Consider the following 13,841-nt stretch of genomic DNA (forward strand, 5'->3'; position numbering starts at 1 on the left):
TTTCAGATTATTTATGGAATATGGTAGATTGAAAGTTTTAATCTGATTTTGTTTCAGATTATTTAATTATAGGAAAGACAAATTATTTATGGAATATAGTAGCTTGAAAATTTTAATCTGATTTTGTTCAGATTATTTAATTGTGGGAAATAGTAGCAAACAAGTCTCTCTGCACCTATAAATACCCGTATACCTCTCTCCGGTGATAGTTGTCTTGCTCGATTTCTAACTCGGTGGTGTCGTTCTTCTGCAACGATAAGTGAAGGCTGTTTATACAGTATTAAAAAAATAAAGGTTGTTGCAAGCAAAGGTTAGACCGCTATGTGGGAGTCGACAAATCCAAACACGGGGAAAAAATATAGTCTTGACATGATATTGATGGATGATATCAATAAATTAACTATTAGTGATGTATGTTTGTTGGTTATTTTTTTTATAATATTTGTTTTGTTCATCGGACATGTTTATTGTTGTTAATTTTTATATAATTTACTTTGTATACTGGATAAAATTATTCATGCATAATCTGTTTGCTCCGTTCAAACAACTTTTAAGTGAACATTGTTTATACAGTGTTAAACAATTAAAGGTGCTTACAAACATAGATAGTTATAGACCGCTATCTCACGAATTTAAGTTAGATTTTTTTGTGCACAATCAATCCAAAAAAATTGGAGGAAGGTGACAATGTAAGAACATGATTAACAAATAAAATTAAGATTCGTCGAGTTTTAAATTGTTAATTACGTATATAGATTTATTTTCATTTTTTCACCATGAATTATAGTCCAATTTTGCAATTTTATATATTAGTATTGGTATTACATCAAGATTTTTATAATATAAATTATTTTATCCTACAAATATTAACTTTGAAACATTAATATACTTTTTATAGACAGCCATAAAATTATTTTATTCTACAAATATTATTATTGAATCATTAATATAATTTTTTATAGACCGCCGCAACGCGCGGCTTCTCAACTAGTTAAAACGTAATCTAGTGAGACTTGCCTTTTTTTTTAAACAACCTATCTAAATCTTCGAACTTAAGCACATTATTTAAACACATCTTCATGTTTATTTATTTATATCTAGGATTAATTATATAAATAATTACATATATGTGTAGAAAAATAAAGGATGAAAATAAAAAAAATTACCTCGGCGAAAATAGGAAATGACACTTATTAGAATATTAAAAGAATAAAATATTATTTCCAATATACTCCCTCTGTTTTTTTTTATATGACGCTTTGACTTTTGGCACACATTTTTAAGTGCTTTGACCGGGTAGTTAAAAATATTATTTTTTGAATTTTCTTTTTCTAAATAAAAATTTTGATTATATACTATTATTCAGAAAAAGAAATTTTAAAAAATAATATTTTTAACTACCTGGTCAAAGCACTTAAAAGTGTGTGCCAAAAGTCAAAGCGTCATATAAAAAAAAACAGAGGGAGTACTTAATTTATGTTTTTTGTTAACAGACAACAGGGATGTCGCAGGAACATTTAGGCGTGAGTGTGTGTCTGACAGTCTGTCTTGTGAGGTTAATGTTGTAAGAATGGAAACTAAGCAGAGCCGCAGGAGAATATCAGCAACATCTGCCAGGACTCACACCAGAAATTCCCAACACAAATCTCCCATTCAACTCTCTTCAGGTCTCTTCTCTTCATTCCTTCTTCTCGTCATTCATCATTCATGGAATATGCTGCTTCATGTGATTAATAGCACAATTCCCCTGTTATTTCAACTCACTTGTTACAATTTAACACTACGGACTTCTGTGTAAGCGCTACAACACGTTATCTACTTTCTTGAACAACTTTATTTTGCGCTTAGGCCCTTGTTTTTTTGTGTTGTTTTTATTTTACAGTTCACTCAAGCTAAAAGTGGAAATTAGACGCCAAACATCTTCGTCTTGTTGTGTACAGTTTAACTCGATGATCTCATACTCAGTTGATTAATAACATCTGTCCGGATTATAATTGTATTCTTTACTTCAATTTATTATTAAATTTCTCCGGTTCCAAGACTATTAGTTTATAGCAGTGTTACACAAATCGGAAATCGGACCTAATCGGCTGAGCTATCAATTTAGGATTAATCGAAAATCGGGAATTAATCGAAGTAAAAATCGGATGTATTTTAATATTTAATTATTATTGTATTAGTTACTGTATTTGTTAACAAAAATATATCAACTATATCATAAATTCTACAATTGTTCATAGTTAAAGCAATATGGTATTTTAATTTTAATAAATTATTATATATGCTTTGATTAAAAATACCAGATTTCAAAATCGAATCGGTTGGCCATATTGCAGAGGATTAATCGGTTAAATCAGAGATTTTTAGAACACTGGTTTATAGAGGCGCGACTTGAAATTCAGTATTTGATATTGTTCTCATGTCTTTATGTAGCTCAGATCCTTCCTATCCATGTTCAGTTTGATGTAAAATCAATCAATCTTTATGTGCTTGGTTCTATCATGTTGAACTGCATTTTAGGAATATTTATTGGTGACCTACTGTCAGAAATTCGTTGATCCTCTTTTGTACAAGCATACTCAAGTTTAAATCGAAGCTCCCCTGTTGATCTTGTGTGATGCACCAGGATGGGCCTAAGGCGTTAATTGCATATAACAGGCGGAGGCCCAAAGACAAGATAAGCAGCCCAACAGCGGGTCCAATAGGTCCAAGTGCTACAAGCGATAACTAGTAAAACAGTAAAGAAGTAAAGGGTGGACTGGGGGTTAAAGGGGAGGTTGTGTAGTGGGTAGATCTATCTGGAGAATTATAAACATTATCTTATGCTTGGAGAGGCGGAACCTCTCGAAAGTTCCGAGTATTCCTTTTGTAATCGTTTCCTTTTGAGTAATCTGAGATCGAGTTTGCCTTGCTTAATTTGTTATTGTAGTAAGTGTGAGCATCACAAGTGGTATCAGAGCATTTACGATCCATGGGTCCTCCAACTGTAACTCAGCGGCTTGATCAGTTAGAGGAGAAGGCGACGGAGGTCGAGGAGACGATGGCTGAAATGGCTGCCAAGGTTGTAGATCGAGCTATAGAGGCGATGCGTCTCTCTCTTACGGAGTTGATTCGTGAGCACCAAACCCTAGCCGCCACGAAGTTGAATGCTGATTTTGAAACCCTAGCGGGTCGTTTGGAGGGTCGCATAAACCGCAGTAGAGAGCACCAAGAGGCACTCATCAACGCGATTCGTACTGAACAGCTTACGTTTCAGGGCGACATCAAATCTACTCTTGCTGGCTTGGTAGCCTCTACTCCAGGCCCTGAACGTGGTGAAGGCAGTGGTCCAGGACAGCCCAACCACCAGGGTTCGGTGTACACAACCGGGGCTTCCGGGCGAAATGGTGGTGGGTATACTGGGGGGTTTCAGGGCGGAGGCCAGAGTAATTGGCGATATCGGAAGCTAGACATGCCTATTTTTGATGGTGAGGATCCTGATGGCTGGATCCTGCGAGTCGAGCGTTATTTCGCATTTTATCGACTCTCGGAAGACGAAATGTTGGAGGCAGTTGCCGTAGCTATGGACGGCGATGCTTTGCGTTGGTACCAATGGGAGAACAAGCGCCGTCCAATTCGTCGATGGGATGATCTGAAAGGATTTATTCTAAGGCAGTTCAGGTCCGTTAGTGGCGGTTCTCTATATGAGCAGTGGCTCTCGACCACTCAGTCGACCACAGTGAAAGAGTATAGACGGGCTTTTATAGAAAAGGCTGCCCCTCTTGATAGGGTTTCGGAAGATGTGCTGATGGGGCATTTTATTAATGGTCTGAAGGACGAAATTAAGGCTGAGGTACGTGTGCTGAGTCCCTTAAATCTGGAACAAGCAATGGAGCTTGCAGTTCGTATAGAGGAAAAGCAAAGGGTTGCGAGTTTTAGGAAGCCCAACTTGAGTTTGGTTAAAACAGGAACATTCTCCTCTTATACCAAGGGCAGTTCGACGGTGGCTCCACTTTCGTTGTCCAGTCCTAGCACTCCAGGAACCAGTCGTAGTTGGGGGCCAGCCTCTCCCGAATCTCAGGGATCTGTCCAGTCTCCCCAACATTCGGTGTTGAGTACTAAGCGAAGTGGCGACGTGAGGCGTTTGACAGATAAGGAATTGCAGGAGAAAAGGGCCAAAGGTCTGTGCTACAGGTGTGATGACAAATGGGTTATGGGCCATAAATGTAAACGCAAGGAGCTGAGTGTCCTCCTAATTGAGGATGAAACAGAGGAGGGTTTGAGTGACGAAGGTGACCCTGTACCATCTCCGACCGCTGAGATAGTGCCGGAAGTATCTTTGAATTCGGTGGTAGGATTCTCTGCCCCGAAAACCATGAAACTACGAGGGCTTATTGGTATGCAAGATGTGGTGGTCCTTATTGACCCTGGAGCCACCCACAATTTTCTATCTCTCAATGTGGTGACTGCAGGGGGTATTGTGGTCACGCCTACTGGTAGCTTTGGGGTTTCTTTGGGTAATGGTGAAGCTGTGCGCGGAGTTAGGTTGTGTAAAGGTGTTCGAGTGCAATTGGATGGAGGGTTGGAGGTGGTCGAAGATTTCCTGCCGCTAGAGTTGGGTAGTACTGATGTCATTTTAGGGGGGTAATGGCTAGAGAAATTGGGTGAGGTTATGACGAATTGGAAGACGCAGGTGATGCGCTTCGATTCAGGGGGTGAGTTAATTACACTGGTAGGTGATCCGTCCTTAGTACGCACCCAAATATCGTTGAAAGCTATGTTCAGGACGATTAAGAAGACGGGAGGAGGATATCTAGTCGAATGTCAGTCAATTGAGAACAAGTTTGCGCTGTCTATGAAGCAGAGGCCACCACTGGACATACCTGAGTTTCTTCAGCCACTCATTACTCAGTACCAGCAGATTTTTGACAGTCCAAAAGGGCTGCCTCCAAGCAGGGGACACGAGCACTCTATTGTGTTAAAGACTGGCAGTGATCCTGTGGGAGTCAGGCCATATCGATACCCACAAAACCAGAAGGACGAAATTGAACGGCTGATTACTGAAATGTTGACAGCAGGTATTATTCAGCCTTCGACAAGCCCTTTCTCCAGCCCTGTACTGTTGGTAAAGAAGAAGGACGGGTCATAGCGCTTTTGCGTGGATTATCGCGCCCTTAATAGAGAAACCGTACCTGATAAATATCCAATTCCGGTCATCGATGAGTTGTTGGACGAGCTACATGGGGCATCAATCTTTACAAAGCTCGACTTGAAATCTGGTTATCATCAGATTCTAGTTAAGGCTGAAGATATTCATAAAACCGCATTCCGGACACATGACGGACATTACGAATTTCTCGTAATGCCCTTTGGATTAATGAACGCGCCGGCAACTTTTCAGGCGTTGATGAATGACTTGTTTCGACCTCTGCTAAGGAAGACAGTATTGGTATTCTTTGACGACATATTAGTCTATAGCAAGAACAGAGAAGAGCATTTGCAGCATGTGGCCGAAGTTTTTGAAATTTTGCGCTCCAACTCTTTGTTTGTGAATCTGGGAAAGTGTGAGTTTGGGCAAGGTACACTGGGTTACCTGGGCCATGTGATTTCGGCTGAAGGGGTTGAGATGGACATGGACAAGGTGAAGTCAATGCTCGAGTGGCCACAGCCCAGAAACTTAAAGCAATTGAGGGGGTTCCTTGGACTTACCGGGTATTACAGGAAATTTATAGGTGGATACGCTGAAATAGCAAGGCCTCTCACTGAACAACTCAAGAGGGACAATTTTGGGTGGTCTCCAGCTGCTACATCTGCTTTCGAAGCATTAAAGGCAGCCATGACTAGAGCTCCTGTCCTCGCCATGCCTAATTTCAAAGAACTATTTGTTATTGAAACGGATGCCTCGGGTTACGGCCTTGGTGCAGTGCTGATGCAGAATGGTAGACCAATCGCGTTTTACAGTAAGTTGTTGGGGGTAAAAGCACAGCAGAAGTCGATATACGAGAAAGAGCTGATTGCAATTTGTATGGCAGTACAGCGCTGGAAACACTACTTAGTAGGGCGCCATTTTGTGGTGAGGACTGACCAGCAAGCTCTAAAATATGTGTTGCAACAGCGTGAAATCAATCCGGAGTATCAGAAGTGGATTATCAAACTGCTGGGTTTTGATTTTGACATTCAGTTCAAGACAGGTGCGTCCAACCGAGTCGCCGACGCCTTGTCCAGAAAACAAAATGGCGAGATAGGTTTACAGTCGATGGCATCATTTCACAGTGTCGATTGGGGGACCATTGAGTCTGAGGTTTTAGCCGATAAAGTTCTTCAGGGCATTGTTTCGGGCCTGAAATCGGGAGGTTGTCAATTGGGGGGATTCTCATTGGAGGCAGACAGATTGTATTTCAAAGGAAGGGTGGTTCTTCCTCGCACATCGACGTTGGTACCAACTTTACTCTATGAGTATCATGACTCAGTTGTTGGAGGACACGCAGGGGAGTTGAAAACTTACCTGCGAATGTCGAAAGATTGGTTCTGGGTAGGCATGAAACGGGATGTTATTGCATATGTCCAAAAATGCTCTGTCTGCCAAACACAAAAAGCATCTCAACAGCATCCTGCAGGCTTATTGCAGCCACTGCCACTGCCATCGATGGTTTGGGAGGATATTACTATGGACTTCGTGGAAGGATTGCCGTTGTCCAAGGGGTTTAATACTATTCTAGTGGTGGTGGATCGCTTGTCCAAATATGCACATTTTATCGGTTTGAAACATCCTTTTGATGCATCTACGGTGGCTGCAAGATTTATTCAGGAGATTGTACGCCTTCATGGTTTTCCAGCCTCAATTATTTCAGACCGGGATCGTATTTTTATGAGCTTGTTTTGGAGAGAGCTATTTAAGCTACAGGGAACGCAGCTGAAACGCAGCACAGCGTACCATCCCCAAACGGATGGGCAAACTGAAATTGTGAATAAAGGGTTGGAAACTTATTTAAGGTGTTTTGTTGGGGGACAGCCGCAGGGCTGGGCAAAATGGTTAGCATGGGCAGAGTTTTCATACAATACTTCTCCCCACTGCTCATCGAAATTCAGTCCTTTTCAGATTCTATATGGGAGAGAACCTCCGCATGTGCTGCGTGTGAACAAGGGTAGAACACCAGTCCAGAGTTTGGAAGAGTATTTGCTTGACAGGGACGCCATACTGGATGACCTGCAATTTAATTTGCTTAAGGCGCAGCAGGGGATGAAGCTAGCAGCGGATAAAAAACGGAGGCCTGATTCTTTTGTTGTCAATGAATTAGTGTACTTGAAATTGCAACCGTATCGTCAACGATCACTGGCTAAGCGTCCATATGGGAAGTTAGCACCCCGTTTCTATGGGCCTTTCAAAGTGCTTCAGCGCATTGGTCAAGTGGCTTACAAACTAGAGCTTCCTGAAGAAAGTAAGATTCACCCGGTATTTCACATATCTCAACTTAAGCGTGCAGTGGGAGAAGTACTGGTGTCCCCTACTCTTCCTCCACAGCTAAATGAGGAGCTGGAAATGGTGGTGGAGCCTGAAATGCTACTGAATGTTCGACAGCATCAGGCAGATGTGGAGGTGTTGGTAAAATGGAAGAGCCTTCCTGTCAGTGAGGCCACCTGGGAGAGTGCTGATGTTCTCGATCATTTGTTTCCTGATTTCCACCTTGAGGACAAGGTGTCTCTTTGGCGCCGGGGTAATGTGATGCACCAGGATGGGCCTAAGGCGTTAATTGCATATAACAGGCGGAGGCCCAAAGACAAGATAAGCAGCCCAACAGCGGGTCCAATAGGTCCAAGTGCTACAAGCAGTAACTAGTAAAACAGTAAAGAAGTAAAGGGTGGACTGGGGGGTTAAAGGGGAGGTTGTGTAGTGGGTAGATCTATCTGGAGAATTATAAACATTATCAAGCTTGGAGAGGCGGAACCTCTCGAAAGTTCCGAGTATTCCTTTTGTAATCGTTTCCTTTTGAGTAATCTGAGATCGAGTTTGCTTTTGCTTGCTTAATTTGTTATTGTAGTAAGTGTGAGCATCACATCTTGCAATGCCATGTAGCCTGAACCATAAATCTTTTCGTGGACTACCCTTCAGGTACCTGAGTATCCTGAAAGTTGCCTCCAAATGCTCCATTCTGCATAGATTTACTTAAATTGAAAACATCGTATATAATATCTGGAAAGAAGTAGATTATTTTTTGTACCAACTTTTGATAACACCCTTTACTTATTTATGTATTTGGATCACCTAATTGATTGCACAAGTTTCTGATTCTGTCGAATCCATTTAGTGTGAAACTAAAGCGATATCCCAGCACCATTATCTCGATAAGCAAATGACTTATATACTTACTCTGAGAAAGTACTATCCCCTTCTCAGTTGAACAAGCTAAAAAACCAAAAAAGAAAAAAGAACCTGTCAGGAGGCCCTAATCCTTCAAACTTCATACTGCATTGTGTTCTTAAGTGTATTGTTTCTTTTTTAAAGTATTTTCCAGAGTAATTAATATATCATGTCCACAGACAGCGAGACCCTTCAAATGCCGACTGAAGAAAGTCTGTTCTCCATTACATTGTCTAAATCTGTCGAGTATAGTTCCTTAAAAACTGTTTAAGCCTATACAGTGCCTTCTTCGATCTGCATACCGTCAGATTGATAGGCGTAACAATCTGGGCACTGTCTCGGAGAGAGGCTCGGTGAAATAGACATGTCTGTGAAGATGCGGACTACCTGCATCTGGACAGAAAGACCCTATGAAGCTTCACTGTTCCCTGGGATTGGCTTTGCTTCTTGCAAATATTCAAACAAGAAAAAATTAAGGACCATCCAAGTTTCAACTTTCACCACCAACCTTGACTTACCTCTCCATTTTAACTTCAGGGTGTTATTGTGTTGTTCTTAAAATCAATATGTTTTTTCATTTAAACTATTATCAAGATTTTAGCCCGGCTCATATAGTTTCCTGGTTCTGCCACTAAGGACCGCCCAAGTTTCAACTTTCACCTCCAACCTTGAATTCCCTTCCCGTTTTAACTTCATGGTGTTATTGTAGACAAAGATTAAGAAATAAAAGCATTTACAAGATATACTTGGTGACTGAATCAAACCACCACCTTGTCGAGGAAGAACTAACAAAAGAATTCTTATGTTACCATCCCTGATTTATCATAACAATTTTTTCAGTAATAGTTAGTACTATTCAATTCTTCAAGGACTTCGTATACTGAACTTAACCGAAAATACAGGATTAGTAACAAAGATACTGCTGGTCTTCTTCGCGGTAATACTGGCATGGGGTTATCAGGCAAGTAAGCCACCTCCACCTAAGATATGTGGTTCTCCAGATGGCCCTCCTGTCACTGCATCTAGAATTGAACTCAAGGATGGTAGACATTTGGCCTACAAGGAATATGGTGTTCCAAAAGATACTGCCAAGCACAAAATAGTGTATGTTCATGGGTTCGATTCTTGCAGACATTATACTTTTTCTGCCACCTCCCTTACTCCGGTATGGATTCCTTAGACAACCTTATAAGAATTTCATGTGCTTTGTTTTAATATTTGAACTTTGAAGTCAACTGGCTTATAAGTTATATATATAGTATATACACACACAATATATCTTCAACAGGATGTCATTGTAGACCTGGGGATTTACATGGTTTCATTTGATCGTCCTGGTTATGGAGAGAGTGATCCTGATCCAAATCGAACAGTAAAGAGTGTATCTTTGGATATAGAAGAGCTAGCTGATCAGTTAGGACTTGGATTGAAATTTTATGTAATTGGATATTCAATGGGTGGACAATTAATTTGGTCCTGCCTCAAATATATTCCTCACAGGTATAATTTAGTTTTCCTAATTCTTTTATGCACACCAAAAATAGTCATGCTTTAAAGAGACTAAAAGATTGCATTTATTTTGTCAGCATTCTCTCATTTTGTCGTGTAAGTTAAGTTTCTTTTTTGTGTGTAATGTATCGCTGTTACTCCCTATCATCTTATGCTGGATTTTGTAATGGAAACAGGTTAGCAGGAGCAACCCTTATAGCCCCAGTTGTTAATTACTGGTGGCCTGGCATCCCCTCAAACTTATCTAGTGAAGCATACTACCAGCAATTTCCACAGGACCAGTGGTCACTTCGAGTTGCTCACTACATCCCTTGGCTAACATATTGGTGGAACACTCAGAAATGGTTTCCTTATATAACTCTTATAGCTCAGAGCCCTGGCATTCTTTCTCGCCAAGACACGGAACTTCTCACTGTGTTTTCTACTGCAGAGAGAAAGCAGTATGAGGTATTTACTGCGACATTTTTTTGGCATCTCAATCTGGTATTACATACTTAGTGGCATATAATTTCGTTATTCATGTAAGGTCTCTCTTGGACTTCCATTTTAGCTTTAGCAAAAGTCACACACTAAAGTATAATATCATCTGTTATTGATGCAGTTTAAGAATTACTAGTGTCACGACCACATTGTTCTTTGGCTTTGCTTCATGGCAGATCTTGGATCCAATTTATAGTTTAAGGATTCTCTGACTTGAGATCTGTTGCCATCAATCTCAGAGAAAAACATTAGTCGTGTTATGCATGAGCATAGTTCTACAACGGCTGAAAACAATTTCTTATTTCTGTTCTGTTTGATTTTTGGATTCTACAGGCCCAGGTAAGACAACAAGGAGAATATGAGTCCCTGCACCGCGATTTAATCATTGGCTTCGGGACCTGGGAATTTGATCCTCTGGAGGTAAAGAATCCATTCCCAGGCAATAAAGTGCAGGTGCACTTATGGCAAGGTGATGAAGATATGATTGTCCCTGTGACACTGCAAAGATACATTGTCCAAAAGCTAGCATGGATTCATTATCATGAAGTTGCAGGGGCTGGCCACTTGTTCCCTTTTTCGGATGGAATGGGCAATGCAATCATCAAAGCGCTTATAATGGGAGGAGACACCGTTCCTTAAAGAGAAAAAAAATGCAATCTGCTGTTTGATTCGGACGTCTTGAAAATATAATGTAGTGGTCCATTCTACATGTAGAAAGTGGATCGCTTTAGCACATTTGGATCCCGATCAAGTAAATTCTGCAGAGCCGATCAAATAATATTTTATTTTTAATATTATATATGTACAAACTTTTTTCTACCTGGGATCAGGAGAAAATCAACAAAATATGCAGAATTTTTTACATATTATTTTTATTTATTCTATTTCAAGTATCATAACAAGTATACCTTATTTTATTTAAATTATCAAATAACTAATAGATATATAATATTATAATATGATTAATATCATAAACCTTATTAAACTATTATATAAAAGTCAAATAAAGTATCAGTTACGTGCTATTATATTTATATCATTTTAAATTTGTCAATAATAATATTTAGCTTTTAAGTAAATTAAAATTAAAATACTACTCCCTCCGTCCCTATTTATCTGTCCACTTTGGAAGTAAAAATTTGTCCCTATTTATCTGTCCATTTATACTTTCAAAACTAATTTAATGATAGTTTTTCAAATATATCTCCATAATTTCAATTTTCAAGGCTTGACTTATTTAAAACTTGGTTAAATTCATGTTTTCAAGACATAAAGTAGGGGTATTCCACCATTTTCAAGATATTAATTAGAGGTAATTAATGAAAAAGTTCATACAATCAATTATTCCTTGGTATGTGTTTTTTTTCCAAAATGGACAGATAAAAAGGGACGGAGGGAGTAATAATATTATCTTCTATATTATTGTTTCATTATTATATAACTACTACTACATCAATTAATCAATTAATTTATTAATATTCAAACGGATCTATTTGGTGCTTTATAATAAACGACGAACATGTATCCGACCAAAAATTTTATATTCATGTGACAAAAAAAATAAAATTATATTCATAGACTCTATACAGCGATGTATGAACAATGCGGCTTGTGGTAACGACATGTGGCATATACGTGTCAAGCAGCTGACCCAACTCAAATTCTGCTCTACTTCTTCTTCTTTCATCAAACGTCGAGGTGAGTCAATGCCTGGGGCCCACTTTCCCTGCAGATACACTTTCTTATTATTATTGACTTGCCTTGCTCATATTTATCCGTTACTACCAGTTTCACAATTATGCCTTTCAGTTTAGCCGTATATAACTGCCGCGGTATAAATTTATTACAGATCAAAGCATGTCTGTTTCAATTCTTTACACATGGGAGATGGTCTTGCTGCTAAATATAGCCAAGCTCAATGGGTAATCATTATTAATTTTTTTTATATATACATGCATGTTTATACATAATTCTATGTGTATGATGTAATCTTACTGATTTATTTTTTTTGGTCAATGTGATCTTATTGAATTTATGTTGGTTATCTGAACTTGTTCTTGCCTTTAATTGTTTATAACTGTTATCTGAACAGAAATTGAAATGCAGTTTGAACAATGTTTAGAATCTTTCACTATACTGATTAGGGGTGTACACGGTTCGGGTTGGGCGGATTGATAGAATTTATTGACCCAACCCAATTAAGTCGGGTTTTCAAAATTTCAACTCAACCCGAATCGTATAAATTTGTAACCTAAACCAATTTGTAGTACTTCGGTTTGGTTCGGTTTGGATTGGTTCGGTTGAGTTAATAAATATTATAAACTGATGCTCAACTCTTTACTCCCCTATGCATACCAATATAATCACATCAGACTACTCGGTAAAACTGAAACATGTAACTTAAATATTTTATAATAAATTTTCTGAGGTAGTTTAAGAAACTTTACCTTCGGAAACATTGTAGAAGATATACCATTTTGTGAACAATAATCATATACTTGTAACACTAATCACTAATTTAGCCAACATGATATATTTAAAATATATTCAAAGTGCTGGGCTATGCATATATATATAATATTTAAAATATTTTATTTTTTATTCGGGTTGGTTTGGTTCGGCCTAAAAATATTCAAACCCATAACCAACCCAATTAAGTCGGGTTTATATTTTTTTAAACCAGATACATATCGGGTTAAAAAAATTCGGGTTGGTTCGGTCGAAAAGTGATCGGTTCGGGTTGGTTTGGTCGGTTTTACCGAACCGTGTACACCCCTAATACTGATATAAAAGTGTTCTTGAGAGCATTAGTCTTGGGGCATGTTTTGCCAGACTTTTTTTTTATTATTATTATTATTATTATTTATGAAAATAGGGATTATTTTGGGGGAGGGAATTTGATATAGCAGTAGAAACATGTAATAATGGTTTGGTTAAAATTATTCATGTGCAAGTATCTTGTAGTAAAACTAACTAGGTTGTATCTAAGCTCAGCCGAGCTTGAGGTGATTAACTTGCATTTTTTCCTGTTATATGAAGTCAAGTTTGAAAGTGAAACAAGTTAATTAAGCTAGACGAGGTCAAGCTTATTGGCGAACTTATGCAATCTACACTCAAGCTGGAGTGGTTCTACGGTGTGTGTTTTAAAGCCAGTCTCGAGTATAGAGTATAATGTATCCCAAACAATGTATCTTTCAAATAGCTTGGCTTCAAAACCAAGAGGAACTTCGACTGGTAATAATTTTTGGGTCGTCAAGTGGTTGTCACTAAGGTACCGAGAAAGACCTTGGCTTCTGACCAATAAAGAAAATACATGTTGTAATGTATCAAGAGTGTGATATTTTAACAAGTACAAATCTATTAACAAATATTTTAGGAATATGCTACACAAATTATTAATATTTTTATAATAATTACCGAGCTTGATTTAACTTGAGTAATCTTATATTGACTAATTAAGTTCATTTACATCTTTGGCTATTCAAACTCTGCTCATAATCAATCTCAACTCTCA

General features: G+C 38.6%; 1 protein-coding gene across 2 annotated transcripts; it reads left to right on the forward strand.

Moving 5' to 3' along the window:
• Window positions 1-1,499: 1,499 nt before the first annotated feature.
• On the forward strand, window positions 1,500-11,211 carry LOC135150826 (uncharacterized). Of its 2 annotated transcripts, XM_064088082.1 has the most exons (5): window positions 1,500-1,667; window positions 9,241-9,503; window positions 9,627-9,838; window positions 10,024-10,294; window positions 10,661-11,211. In XM_064088082.1, exons 1-5 carry the CDS (start codon window positions 1,571-1,573, stop codon window positions 10,964-10,966), a joined length of 1,149 nt encoding a protein of 382 aa, XP_063944152.1. In that variant the 5' UTR covers window positions 1,500-1,570; the 3' UTR covers window positions 10,967-11,211. The 2 variants fall into 2 exon arrangements, with proteins under 2 accessions (XP_063944152.1, XP_063944151.1); XM_064088081.1 differs by lacking the exons at window positions 9,241-9,503; window positions 9,627-9,838; window positions 10,024-10,294; window positions 10,661-11,211 and adding an exon at window positions 2,627-4,627 and having other exon boundaries at window positions 1,515-1,667.
• Window positions 11,212-13,841: the final 2,630 nt, after the last annotated feature.

This window comes from Daucus carota, chromosome 2, assembly GCF_001625215.2.
Source record: "Daucus carota subsp. sativus chromosome 2, DH1 v3.0, whole genome shotgun sequence".
Classification (NCBI taxonomy): domain Eukaryota; kingdom Viridiplantae; phylum Streptophyta; class Magnoliopsida; order Apiales; family Apiaceae; genus Daucus; species Daucus carota.

What these genes read in the sequence shown, in the direction of transcription:
- LOC135150826 (XM_064088081.1), top strand. Translation starts at nt 2,972, where the DNA reads ATGGGTCCTCCAACTGTAACTCAGCGGCTTGATCAGTTAGAGGAGAAG.